Source organism: Hippocampus zosterae, chromosome 7 (assembly GCF_025434085.1).
Source record: "Hippocampus zosterae strain Florida chromosome 7, ASM2543408v3, whole genome shotgun sequence".
NCBI lineage: Eukaryota > Metazoa > Chordata > Actinopteri > Syngnathiformes > Syngnathidae > Hippocampus > Hippocampus zosterae.
The window spans coordinates 3,674,925-3,688,257 of NC_067457.1; the positions used below are offsets into that span (position 1 = coordinate 3,674,925).

Consider the following 13,333-nt stretch of genomic DNA (forward strand, 5'->3'; position numbering starts at 1 on the left):
TAGAGCGCCTCATTGTTGCTTGTGAGTGCTGCATGTCATATTAAGAGCGGAAACGCCAGGAGGGTAAAAGAAGGGAAACATGGAAAGTCCAACTTAATAGAGCTGCGATTTCATTTTGTCTAAGTAATTTAAGTGCACTGTAAGTTTCTGTATTTTGTCTATGGGTTATTTGCACATGTCCTCCATTTCGTCATCTCCCACACGGCGGCAGTGTGAACAAACGGAGGTGGCATCTAGCACCCGTCGTACGGAGGAAGAAGACTTGCGCACACAATGCACTGCACGGCTGGAAAGGGTTGCGTCTCTCCGATGTCCAAGATACATTTACAATTCCGAGGAAACGCGTGAAAAGGAAGCGGTGGAGGACGCTGGGTGCCCCTAACCCACATATGTTTTTTTGCATACTGGACTTGGCCAGGTAATTTAAATCGCGAGCAGGGGACGCCGGCGACCAGTTGAACTTGTGCTAAACATTGGATCTAAACAGTGAAGGCTGCACAGAGGAGCTGCCCAGCCCGACGGGGGTTGGTCGACACCCTCGTTTATGGAAATCGACACCGAGGCTTTCAAGAACGGGCCTTGATTTATTGTTCCACGTGATGGAGGGGGATCGGAAGCATATTTGAGCTTGAAGGACTAATATGACGTTATTAAACGAGTGATTGTCAATACTGGCTTCGCATTCCTCCAGTTTCCTTTGGAGGAAAAAAGGATAAACCCCCGCTAGCTAACAGCTGGGTCAGCTAATGCTAACCTAGCTGAAGTGCTAACGTTACGTCTTTCTTTTGATGGGATACAAACTCAAACCATCATTTATCGACCGTCAAACTCATCGACAGTTGAAAAAAAGAAACATCAACTGGAGAACATTTTTCGGCCACGCGGTTAACTGTCTGAATGTTAGTCGCGGGTCGCTGTCGCGAAAATAGGTATTTATTCTTAGGTTGCTGTCTACATATATTGTGATGTATCGAAGTTAGCCTCGTTCGTGCTATTGAATTAGCAAATGCTAATGTGTTGGAGTCAACGCGAAACGAGTGCTTGGCAGGTAGTCGCGTTCACAGCGTTAACAGATGCAAATTTTGGACTTTAAATTTGACATTTGTGAGTGACTGGTTTAGTTCTGACCTAATATTACAATGTCACGACAGTCAGTGTGTTTGCGTTCCACTATTTGGCCTCTGGGCCTTCCTATCTAGCTAACCGTGTCGTTTTTGTGCTAGCACTCAAATAAATTGTCGGTAAATTTTTGACGGAATTTTTAGATGGCGATGGCCTGATTTTTAACACTAAACCCATGTGAGAGAGTTCAGCGGGCGTTGTCATCAATTCTAGCAGGGCTGTCGTCGTTGTTTACATGCGTATTCACTTATTTTCCTTGCTAGCGAGCTAATGTTAGCCATTTCGAAGATGTCTTGATCGTTGTACTTGTGCTTCACTTCCGTCGTGGCTCGTTGAAAATAATTGAAATGACACTCAAATTCCGCCGAAAGAAAGGCCCCGATGCCAATAGACTATTGTCAAAGGAAGGAAAATAGTATTATCCACTGGTTCAATTAACGCCATTTTAACTGGGGCTCCGAGTTAGGGCCCGGGGGGGCTGGTGTCATCTCTTTGCGGTTAGGTGCCACCTTCCACCGGACCGGGACTTGAAATAAGTGCCTTTGGCGTCATTTGAGTTGGACAAAAGGCTTGGAGGACATGGAGGGTCCGAGCCGAAGCACTGGAACCAGGCAGAGCCGCCGCTCCCGTTCCCAGCGAGACAGGGAGCGGCGGCGGAGGAGAGTCAACCTGGCGGAGGAGCGGGCCACGTCCCTGTCGTCGGGTTCAGATCGGGAGGATCGTGGGACAAACAGCGTCCTCGGTCCTGGTCCGGGTGAGAAAGAGGGCCGGCCTGGTTTTGGTCGCCACAGACCACCACGTCGCAGGAAGAGGGAGTCGGTGTCGTGTGAGGAAGACATCATCGATGGCTTTGCCATTGCCAGCTTTGTCAGCTTGGAAGCTTTGGAGGTAAATGTGTGCATGTTGATGCTCGCTTCATCAAACAACTGTTGTGAATTTTCCTACTCAGGGAAGAGCTAGTTGTGCAAAAAATACTGAAACATTGAACAGTTGGATTATCTTTTTGAAAGCTAAGAACGTCAAACTAAATTCATTTAAAGTTCATCCTGAAATTATGCCCGAAAGCCCAATGTCCTGAACATTGTGAGTGTAGTGCATGTATGTATGTATGTGTGTGTGTGTTTGTGCGCATGTGTCACAGTAAGGGGGTGTTGTGTTTATCTCTTCCTATCAGACCCATTATCCTTGAACTCCTCAACTCTGACACCATTCCTTGTTTGGAAAATGCAATCCACTCAGTCAGGCTATTGATGGCTTGCAGAGAGGCCTCAATTATTCATGCACTCGTTCCAGGAGGTGTTGATAAGCAGCCAAATGGCTTTGCAAGAAAAATGTTTGTGAAATGATCCACACACCAATTTGTGTCTTGGTGTGTCTCACTAGGCGTGTCAATGTCAAGACACGCCAGCCACACATTTTTTATTTCATGTCAAATGTTACAAATTTAAAAAAAGGATTTTCCCATTTGAATGCATCACAATAGTGATCACCACCATCAGTCAGAAATCACGAGTACTTTATTGACTAATACATAAGAGGAGTAGCCTTGAAAAAGGTGATTGATTTGAACAGATTGGTGGGCGGTAAAGGGTTACTGTAGTCTTGATGCTAATTACAGCCAATCGCAGCATTGCCATGGCGATGGGCACAAACAGGGGCTCTGCTGAGCCTTCATCAGCTGCTGTTCAACTAACTGGTCAGTGAGATGATTCTGAGTAGAGCAAAATCCAGACTCCTGCACAGTCTTCATGACAAGTCAGTCAATTCTGGTTTAATTTAGATGATAACAAAGGAGCACCGATCAAAAGGACTTTTTGGGCATAAGAATTTGTCAAAAGTGGTGTTGTTGGGAAATGAGATAATGTTTAAGTAGCTGAAGTAATTTTTCATAATGTACATTTATTCAATAGATTGAGTGCGAACGAACAAGCCCCATGAAATGCAATACTTATGTTCTTGCGCATCACGGCGATGGTTTTCTGATGATTATTCATTGCAGAAACATACAACTCACAATGATGATAATTCAGCCTCCTACTTTGTCTTCTATGGGCTTACCCGAATTAATTTGCTCTCCTCAGATGGACTGCTCTATGAAGCCCAGCCAGCACAACGACATGCTGGGAAGGAGGAACAAGGGCAAGAGGGGTCCGGAGGAGAATGGCGGGGGGCCGCTGTCTGAGCCGGAGGAAGGCGTTCCGAACAGCTACCCTAGCAGCTGTCGGAACAAGAGGAGGAAGCTCGAGGTGAGACAAATCTTTCGGGCTCTGGTGTCCCATCAGCTGAGTTCTCGGTGTACATAGATGGAATATTCAGCTTAATTCCTCTTCCACGAATTCCGTATTAATCACTGGGGGCAAAGAACATTTTTGTCTTGCGTTCCCCCTTGAATTCACTTTTTTAAAACATTATTAGTGTCTTTTTAAAGTGTTGCAACCACTAACATTTCTCTCCTGCCTTAGGGACACCCTTTGGAGACTGGCTACATTGTAAGTGTCAAGTTGAGCATTGAACATAATGCAGAATCCTTTTTTAAATCTGATTTGGTCATGACTGGGTTTTTTTCCCCCTTCACCTCAATTTGTTTCAGTGTGACACTGAAAGTGATGCTGGAGACAAGGTATGTATTGCACCGACTCACCTTTTCTTCTCACATCCAGTGGTAGTAGCTATTGGCTGTATTCTGATTCTGACAGCATGATGACCGTGAGCAAAAGAATTTTCAAAATAGTTTCACGGTGTACCTTGAAGCTGCAAGCTGGCCCACGCCTACTCTTCAGTCAAGCCACCATTGTAGTTTTTAATTCATTAAATATGTGGCACAAAGCCGTGTTTTCTGCTGTTGACAGCGTTGAGAGTCTTCTGGAAATTTAAGATCACCTCATTCATATAATTTTTGAGTAATTCAGCACTTCATGTTGTTTTAGACATTTGGTGTAATAAGCCACTTTTACTTTTTCAAGGCCTCGGACCGTGACATGGATCCAGTGTTCACAGTCAGCACGCGAAAAGGTTAGTGTCTCATTAAATGCTGCACCCACCTGACTGGAATCCATACCAGAATAGCCATTACCTGATGTATGAGGTTAAATATAGCATGGCAAGATTATAAGTAAAATTAAAAAGTCTTCACAAAAATGAGTACAACCAAGGTACGGGCATCTGAAAACTATAATAACCAAGTATTTGTACTTGATTACTTTCCACTACTGCTTAGTTTTATCTGGTTTTTATATCCTCTGTGGTTGAAATGAATTGTACAACACTATGGTCATGGTTAAAGAAAAGAAAAAAGAGGCCAGCTGCTTGACACTAATTGTCTTTTTCTTTTTTTCACTTGAAGTTGTTGAGCCGCCGCCTTCAACCGTGGGCAAAAGCTGCCCGGGCATGTCGGCGCGGAGTGGCATCCCGCGCTTGATGGTGACGCCCAGGGTTTCTGGCCTGGAGCGGAGCCAGGAGAAAAGCCTGGAGTCGCATTTCCCAGAGGCCGTTTCGTCTTGTACCTCTTCCGCCTCCTTCTCCCGCCTGCCTTCCCGCTCACCGGCTTCAGCGGCAGGGCTGGTACCCAGGCCCGGTGCCGTCAACGGTAATGGGGCCCGCCACCACAACGGCAGCCCCCCGCTGTCCAAACCGAAGCCCTTCCTCACCTTGCCGGGACGGTCTCACACCCTTTACAGCAGGTTTGTTTTACTTGTTGATGTACACCTTTTGGTCACATACGTGCACGTCTCAAGTTCTAACCTTCAAGTCGTAAGCCAGTGCGGCAAAAATCAAGTCGAGTCCACACTTAATTTTTAGCTGAGTTCACCTCACTCACTCAATAACTGTACTTGAGCTAACTGAACTTAAACATTCACTATCATGTAATTTTTAATGGTCCTAACCTGGTGTACAAATAGTCGATTACTTTGCTGTCTTGTCACTTCTTGTCTTTGACATAGAAGTGGTGTCCACTGTCCGTATTTTGATTCCGAAAATGCCAATTTCCTGCAACAAAACCAATAAATCTGATTGAACTTATTTGACTTAAAGTTCGACTCAAGTCATGTGACTGGAGTCCCGCACTGATGGTTACTGGAGGCAAAAATGACTTGCTTGTTTTGTCCCCAGGAGCAACACGCCAGTCAAACCGGCGTCTGTTGCTTCGTCGTCATCTTCCATGCGCCCTCCAACTCCCTCCACCAGTGTCGCCATGTCTTACATCCGGGGCGCAGGGTCCTCGGGGCCCCTCCGGCCTCCATCCCGGGCCAACTCGGGGGCCTTGTTTACTTCCTCACCAGGGCTGCCTCCCCCTCCTCCTCTACTACAGGGCCCTTCCCACTCATCAGCAGCAGGTATAGTTAACATAGAGCAGCACATTAGTACCTTGAACTTTCACGAGGTGATTTTAATTGTCCTTCCCACACTGTAATGCCATCCACCACAGATCAGGAAATGCTGCGGCAGAATTTAAACTCTCACTTCCTGAACGCACAAGAACGCGAAGGCAGACGCAGCGCTCCGGGGGCCGAAGGCAGTAACGCCGCCATGGGTCGTTCCACTCCCGGTGGGGCGTCGGCGTCCAGTTCCACGCCGGGATCGACTGGTCGGACGTCCCAGAACCAGCCCAGCGTCCAGCCGCTGGCCTACCAGTTCCATCAGCACAACCACCAGCACCAACATACGCACACGCACCAACACTTCACGCCCTTCCTGCACCCCACTGCCACTGCTCCGCCCCTGGTGAGGAGTATCCTTGACAGATGTCAAATTTCAGTCTTTCTGGAATGTGGACCGAATTCCATGTTTGTGTTATTTAACCCTTCTCCCACTTTTGCTTTTTCAGTTTGATAAGTACCCAGGCAAAATGGAAGGGCTGTACCGGCATCCTGTAAGTACCACTAATGATCACGCTTACACTGCTGTGAAAAAGGCTTTGCCCACTGCCTTTTCGTTTTGCTTTTCCTTACACCTAAATGTTTTGGATCATTGGGATCGTTTTTAATATGGACTACCCAATTAAATACAAAACGCCCGCACTAATGATCACCAACCATGCTAGTGCTACTTCAACGAATCTTTGAGTGTTCATGAATGTGTCTTTCTTGACAGTTCTTCCCACAATACCCACCGCCGCCCTCAGTGCCCAATATCCAGCCTGTGATTCCTCCCACCGGGCCTTTCAGCTCCCTGCAAGGAGCGTTCCAGCCAAAGGTGCGGAGAACTTTCTTGACATCTTTCATACTTTCTGTGAACCGGTCCTGACCGATGAGATCAGAAATTGGTGGTGGCTTCTTGTGGTTCTCTTAAACTAAAACTTAACTTTTAAACTAAACTGAGGCTCAGAGGGGATCGAACCTTTTCTGTTGCTGGTCCCTCTCTCTGGAATGACCTCCCACTGAACATTCGGCAAACTTCCTCGCTGCCCATTTTCAAAACCCTCCTCAAAACTCACTAATATTCTTTGGCATTCGACTCAGAAAAAAGTTCCGAAGAAGCACCTTTGTGTTCCCAGGCATTTTCTTAGCGTAGGCAGTGGACCAAAGTGTAGATGTGAGACGTTAGTAATTGGCTGGTCTGCTGGCGATACCTGACATCCTGTTTTGTGCGACAGCCTCTTGTCCCTCAGGGAACTGGTCCGGATCTGAGTGCTCGCCTCGGGGTCGTGCCACACCACCTGCAGCCCAAAGATCACCGGGTAAGGACCGTCTTGTTGTTGAGTCAGTCTTGTCGTTTCCACAGCGACGTCGCATTTTTCCTTGCACTTACAATAGTAGCCCGTCACGTTGTATTCCAACCCAAGACGAAAAGTCTTTTCTCCTATGCAGTGTCAGAAGTGTGGATTAAAAGTGGCTTTACAACTGTGCTCTCTCGTAGCTAACTGATCCATTTGGGACATCGTTGAAAATCAGTAATGTAAGCACAAACGGATGTTTTGAATGCACTGGCTCAGCTTATCTTACTTTCTCACTGCTTCATTCACACCGCACTAACCTCACAACATGTTGGCTCGCTATTGCTCATTGAGTGGCCTTGCACACCAGTTGGATATTTCACATTTCATAATGCTTTGACTTCTCCTGTCCTCACTATGGCCGCTCTCACTTGTAATAGTAAAAAGATGTTGAGAGATGACTTAGAAATGTGGATTGAGTGCTAGTGATTAGCCAGGGGTGGGTTAAGCATGGTTTGGGGGCCACACACGACCCATTGTTTACATTGTAAAAAAGTCATATTTGTTGTATTGCTGTAGGTGTTTGTTTCCCCCATAATAAATTTAAAAAAAAATAAAAAATATTTTACATAATTGGTAAATGAAGTCTTATCAAACTAATTACAAATACATTGTTACAATAAATTGTACAAATTATTCTTTTTATTAAAACAATCTATATTTTTTTTAAACCTCATCCCTGATTGATATGGTCCACTGTTCTAAAAAGCCAACGTGGCCCTTGAACACCCACGTTTGCCCATCCCTGGAGTAGGCACATAATCAGAGAAGAAATCACATCTGAGATCATAGAATAAAAGGCAAGATCGATTGAGTAACAAAGCAAACATGTTTTTTGTGCTGTGCAGAAACCTGGAAAGTGGTGTGCTATGCATGTATATGTGGCGTGGATGATCCTGAGCCATCAGAAGAAAGTCAAGGTACATCCCCGGTCGTAAGAACACTTGGACACACTCCCCAAAACAAATGTTTGATTTGCGCTGTGATCTTTCCTTCCCATAGTTGATGCAGGCTGATCCTCACAAGTTGGACTTCCGCAATGACCTGCTGGCCCGTCTTCCTGGGGCCGGTGGACTCGGCCCCATGGGTCCCATCGGAGGGCCCCTGCCTCCCAATCACGACTTGACCAGACCTCCCAGTCTCTTCTCAGCAACAGGTGCAGCCAGCCGACGAGCACTTGTACATTTTTTTAATATATCCAGACACTACTACTTGAGAAAGTTGCTTTCCATGAGGCTGTTTGGAGCTTCTTCTTACTCTTCATTGCACTGTAGCGCTACCTCTTTCTATAGACCAAAGTGCTACCTGGCATGGGCTCAGATGAAACCTGGTATACATTGAAAGCGCACAATTCAAAATGTAGACATCCGGACTCATTCAGAAATGTTTGATTTAACATGTTTCACATGTGCTTTGGAGCGGAGTCTTTCATAGTTGGAAGGGCTGGATTTGATAGTTGCTGTCACGTTACCTTCTATCAGGTGCAGTCAATCCATCCTCAGCCCCTTTCATCGCCCCATCAGCACCCCACTCATCTTTCCTCACCCCAGCTGCACATTTGGGTAAGAGCAACGTCGAAATTCTACCATCTTGCTTTGATTCACTCTTTTGAAAGATTGACTGGCTAACTATTGGGTTTGGATTGCGGTTTAAATAAATGGAATCTCCTTAACTGCGCCCCAGGAAGCCCGTGTAGAGGAATTTGAAACGGTAATTGTGATGCATATATACGCACATATTTTAGATCCATATGGCCGCTCTCCACCCTTTACACCGCTGGGAGCCCTTGGTTCGGGTGCCTTTGGAGGACTCGGAAGCCCAACACTTGGTCAGTCTCATCTTGTCCCTTTTCTTGCAAATTGTTGGCATTAATAAACCTCAAACTGGCCTCATTTTGACAAATCGCAAGCTGTAGGAGTGAATTTTATGCTAAATAATTGCTGTTTTATATGAGCTCAGTCATGAGTTGTGATAGATATTCATGCAAAATAAAATGGAATCCCTTTTACTGTGGAGGATGTGTTACAGACCTGCCAGCAGGTCATGAAACATCGATATAGAAAGACCATGTACAGTTTTTTAATATAGTTTTACCCCTCCACCTACAGTCACATTTAAACTTACAAAAGCACACTTATTAAACATTTAAAATTATTTCTTAGCACCTAACTGCCAGTTGAAGCGAATTTACAACTGACATAAATCAAAATCCAATCAAACATTTAGTTCACCCACACTGGAATCTTAAGTAGTCTGCTGTCATAATGCTAACATACAGTGTAATGCAAAAAGCCATAATATATGCAAACCGAAATGAGCGTAGATGTTAACAGTAATTATAAACCTTTAAACAACCGCCACTTTCACATGGAGCAGCAACACATACTGTACATCTACGAAATTGGACTTGCTCGTGTACTGTAAAAACCCATAAAGAAAATGATTGCTTAAAAAATCGGTGACATTGCAAGGGCACAGTGTGAAGTACCCTAAATTCAAAAGTAACAGACAAATTCTGGTTTGCAGCAGGCTCCATGTTCGGTCCTAAGGACTCACCTGCCAGTGTGGTGGGAAGCTTGTCCAACGCTTCCAACCACCACGAGCCGTGGAACCGCCTCCACGGCACACCGTCGGGCTTTCCGGCGGGCCCTAGCTGGGCCAAAGCTGGCGACAAGCGAGACGAGAGGGATCGCGCCAAAGACAGCGAGCGGAGAGACATACCCCACATCAAAGATGAAAAGGACAGGTAAGGATGTGGATTTTTTTTTAATCTACAAAAGGCTATGATAGTTGTTTTGAATTGATTAGGATTATATTGGGAAAATTTGAAAAATGTTCTTCCCTTAACCCAAAGAGTTTGTGAATCACTGAGCTGATTTGCCATATTAACAGTGCTTGAACTGTGTGTTTTTCAGAGACAACACGCTGTATGGCCGTCCACCTGTGAGGATGTCTCCTGTGGCGCCTTCCTTCAAGCCCCGCAGTAGCACCCCCATCTCCCACATCAACGGTCACAGCAGCTCCCTTGGTGGTGGAGGCGGGCCCGTTGAGGACATGACTCGGAGTCTGAACAGAGACAGAGAACGCGAGCGGGATCGAGACGGGGACAAGAGGCCGCTGCCGACAGTGTCTTCACGGGGGCTTCCCCTTGGCGCTTCCACTTTAGTAGCAGAGCGGGACAGACCACGTTCTTCCTCGTCCTCCGTGCTCAACACCCCTCCGCTTGCAAGCCGCTCAGCCCAATCACCACTGGACCTTTACCCCCGATCGCTAGGGCCGGCAGCACACGTCCATCACAACGAACACTCCCAAAGAGACGGCAGCCTACCTGCGTCCTCGGCGGCTTCTGCCTCCGTCACTTCTTTATCGCAGGCTAAGAAGTCTGATCGGACCACAACGCCCATCTCCAAGCCCCCCATGATCCTGGGGCAGATTAAAGTGAAGGAGGAGCGCAAAGAGGAGCCTGAGCACATCCCCATTTCCCTGCCCGCCCCGCTACCCAATAACACGTTCGATCGCCCCAACAGCCACCCACACCACCACAGTTCTGGTACGCCCTCGTCCTCTCTGTCACTGACTCCCACTCCAGGTGTTCCCCTCCCTCCACCCACTCCCAACCCACCGTCTCACCTTTCCCTGCTGGATCGCTCTCGGGCTATTGAAGCCTATTTGGGGAGCGCGGCAGGTTCCGGTTTGGTAATGGGCCCAAGTGGGGAGCGTTTCACCCACGGGGCACCCCAGGGACCGTCGCAAGGTCCCCACAGCTTCACCTGGGATCCCTGGAGAGAGCTTGCTGCCCAGCAGCATCAGCAACATCGAAGGGAAGCTATGGCACTTCGTTCCGACCCGCACCTCACCATACGTTCTGATCCCCATCTGGCGCGGCTCCTTCAGCACCAGCGCCTCCTCGAGGCGGAGAGGGCGGCAGCCGTTGCAGCCGCAGCAACCGCGCCTCACCACCCTTCCACATCTACTGCCTCCACCCAGGCTGTCCGCCAGGAGCTCGCCCTTATGGCCCACCACTTTGACCGGCCTCACCAGCTGGGACCGCCGGGAGGGGGCCTGATGGATGAGGAGCAGCGTGCGCAAATCCTACGGGAAGACTTTGCGCGGGCGCGCTTCTTTGGCATGCACTCCCACCTCCCGCCCAGCTCCCACCTCTCCAGCCCCTCCCATGCTGCTACAGCTGCTCACCTGGAGCAGCTGCACCCTGGCCTTCTGTCCCACCACCTGCCTCCAGGGGCCGCCGCTGCCTCCCAGCATCACGCGTCTCTGTACGCTCGTCTGGGCCCACTTAACACGCACCACGTCCCCAACGGCATCCTGGCAAAAACGCCTGCGGGATTGGTGGGGGCTCTATCAATGGGGGCGCCACCGCCTCTCATTCCGTCCATTACCAGCCGGGCGTCCACACCACCCCGCGGTTCCAGACTGATGGGCCCCGGCGAGCTGACGCTGTTCGGCGCCCACAAAGATGGAGAATCCAGATAGTACAGGTTGAAGGAGATGAAGGGAAATGTCAGGATCACTGTGCCGCTCGCTAACAGTCTCTTACACAAAATAGTCCCAGCGAGCGGAAGCCAGCTGCTGGTAAAGATGCAAGACTTACTGAGGGGTTACTAGTGCAATTTAGTTTGAGCATTTATCCTGGATATCCAGCTTCACGTCTGTTCTCGTACGCTCTTTGCAGACACTAGTAAGACATATCAACACACTATTCAGATGTTAAATAAATGCTCAAATATGTTGCCATGAAGCCATTTGAGCATGTATTTGATATGGTTTAAGGTCCAAAACTGCATTTGTTGACAAATGCGTGATACAAAAAAAATGTAATAACAAATCTCCAGGTTAACACCTCGAGCTTCACTGCATGGTTTTGCCTCATTGGTAACCTTTGGTTGTCCTGTAGCTGTTCTGCTATCTAAAAGACAGAGAGCTACGTGGACCTGAAAAGGATATCAAATGAATGCTCTAACAGCTGGCCGTAAAGCCACTGGAGTATTTATTCACTATCCTACGATGGATGTCTTACTAGTAAGAACAAAGTCTACCAGTAAGTACATGGACGCTTGATATCAGGGATGTCAATTATATGCTCTCCATGCTACATCAGATGCATCTGACGAGTTTTATTTTCTGTGGGAAGTTGCTGACTGCAGGGCATTGGCGGCACACTTTCTGTTGACTTTTAAACAGGCCTTTTTCTGCGAGGATCAGCAGTGACTTCCAGAGCACCTGAAAATGTGTCTAGAAGTCAGATTCTCATAAGGTCAAGTCTCAAAATCCAGAAAACGTGGTGCTGAGGAGGAGGGCGTGTAGACATGAAAAGGTTTAAAGTGGCACGTTTTGTTTGTGTGCACGTTTGTCATTGTGAAAAGACAGAATACTGATGAGACCAATCCATGAGTCAGTATTGTACCTCAGTTTCTTGCTTTACCCAAAAATGAAAAAAAAAAACCCCAAAGCCTCACCCTCATGAAACATGAGATTCATCCCATTTCTGTTTGTTTTTGGGCTTGTTTTGTTCTCTGAGGATGGATGGCGAAATGAACTGTGCAACGCTGTGTTCACTCACACAGCTTTTTAGAGCTTCCTCTGTTTCCCCACTCTCCTCTGGACTATACAAGCAGGACCAGATTATTGTAGTCTAGACAAAATGCCTTTGTAATTATTATTCTTAACATTATCTTCAATAATAATAAATATATTCACTGTTATGTTATTGTCATTGTTTCAGGTATGCACCAGTACTCTTCTCTCCCCCCAGGTAGTAATTCTACACATCTGCAAAAGGCTTGCTTCACACTACGATTGAAATGCTGGTGAAGAAGCCTTTGGACTCTTCAAGGATCTCATCTATGCCTTTATTACGCTCACAGGGAGAGTTGACTGGGCCTTTGCTTTGTGTGTTCTATCCATTTGGGTCGATGTTGTAGAGCCTTGTACAGTAAGATTTGGAAACGGTTTGTGTTGCTGACAAAAAATAAATAAGTTATATACATGGATGAGTGGGACATCTGCGGAAGAACTGAAAAGGCATACAAAGGACATCCACAGTGGACGTAATGAGGGGAAAGACTGGGTCGATTATTTTAATATGACCATTTTATACCTTTCCAATCCCTCCCCCTAGAGACCACAAAGATTAATTATTAAATGAACTGTTGTTTACTCTCTCGTGTGGGTCTTTTGTTCTGGTCTCATAATTAGTCGGCTTTAATAATAACGAAAAGAATATCAAACTTCATGCTGACTAAAATGCGTGTACATTTAGGCCTTGAAAACTTGTGTATCATGCATATACTTAAATATACAGCTATTGTTCAAGTTATGTGAAGAGATTTGGTTAAAGAATCATATCTCATATTTTTTGAATGTACATTTTCCTTAGAAAATTTAGGCCACAACGTAATTATTTTTTCCCTCAATAGAATTCAATATAAACACCATTTTAAAGAACACAATTGTTCTTTAAAATACAGCGTGTTTCTTAAA

At 46.6% G+C, this 13,333-nt stretch overlaps 1 protein-coding gene across 3 annotated transcripts; it reads left to right on the forward strand.

Annotated features, from left to right (window-relative positions):
- The first annotated feature begins 233 nt into the window (after positions 1-233).
- Positions 234-13,009, forward strand: fbrs (fibrosin). Of its 3 annotated transcripts, none has more exons than XM_052072041.1 (18): positions 234-2,010; positions 3,204-3,368; positions 3,585-3,611; positions 3,713-3,742; positions 4,086-4,134; positions 4,466-4,802; positions 5,233-5,456; positions 5,549-5,844; positions 5,948-5,992; positions 6,214-6,315; positions 6,716-6,799; positions 6,979-7,017; positions 7,684-7,755; positions 7,838-7,991; positions 8,317-8,397; positions 8,580-8,663; positions 9,365-9,581; positions 9,751-13,009. In XM_052072041.1, exons 1-18 carry the CDS (start codon positions 1,702-1,704, stop codon positions 11,324-11,326), a joined length of 3,891 nt encoding a protein of 1,296 aa, XP_051928001.1. In that variant the 5' UTR covers positions 234-1,701; the 3' UTR covers positions 11,327-13,009. The 3 variants fall into 3 exon arrangements, with proteins under 3 accessions (XP_051928001.1, XP_051928002.1, XP_051928000.1); XM_052072040.1 differs by having other exon boundaries at positions 235-2,010; positions 9,362-9,581; XM_052072042.1 differs by lacking the exon at positions 6,979-7,017 and having other exon boundaries at positions 9,362-9,581.
- The last annotated feature ends 324 nt before the right edge of the window (positions 13,010-13,333 follow it).

Bases quoted from the DNA above. Each gene is read 5' to 3' on its own strand.
- fbrs (XM_052072040.1), top strand. From the start codon at position 1,702: ATGGAGGGTCCGAGCCGAAGCACTGGAACCAGGCAGAGCCGCCGCTCC. The intron at 5,993-6,213 runs GTAAGTACCACT...CTTTCTTGACAG, and splicing joins AAGGGCTGTACCGGCATCCT to TTCTTCCCACAATACCCACC. The intron at 9,582-9,750 runs GTAAGGATGTGG...TGTGTTTTTCAG, and splicing joins ATCAAAGATGAAAAGGACAG to AGACAACACGCTGTATGGCC.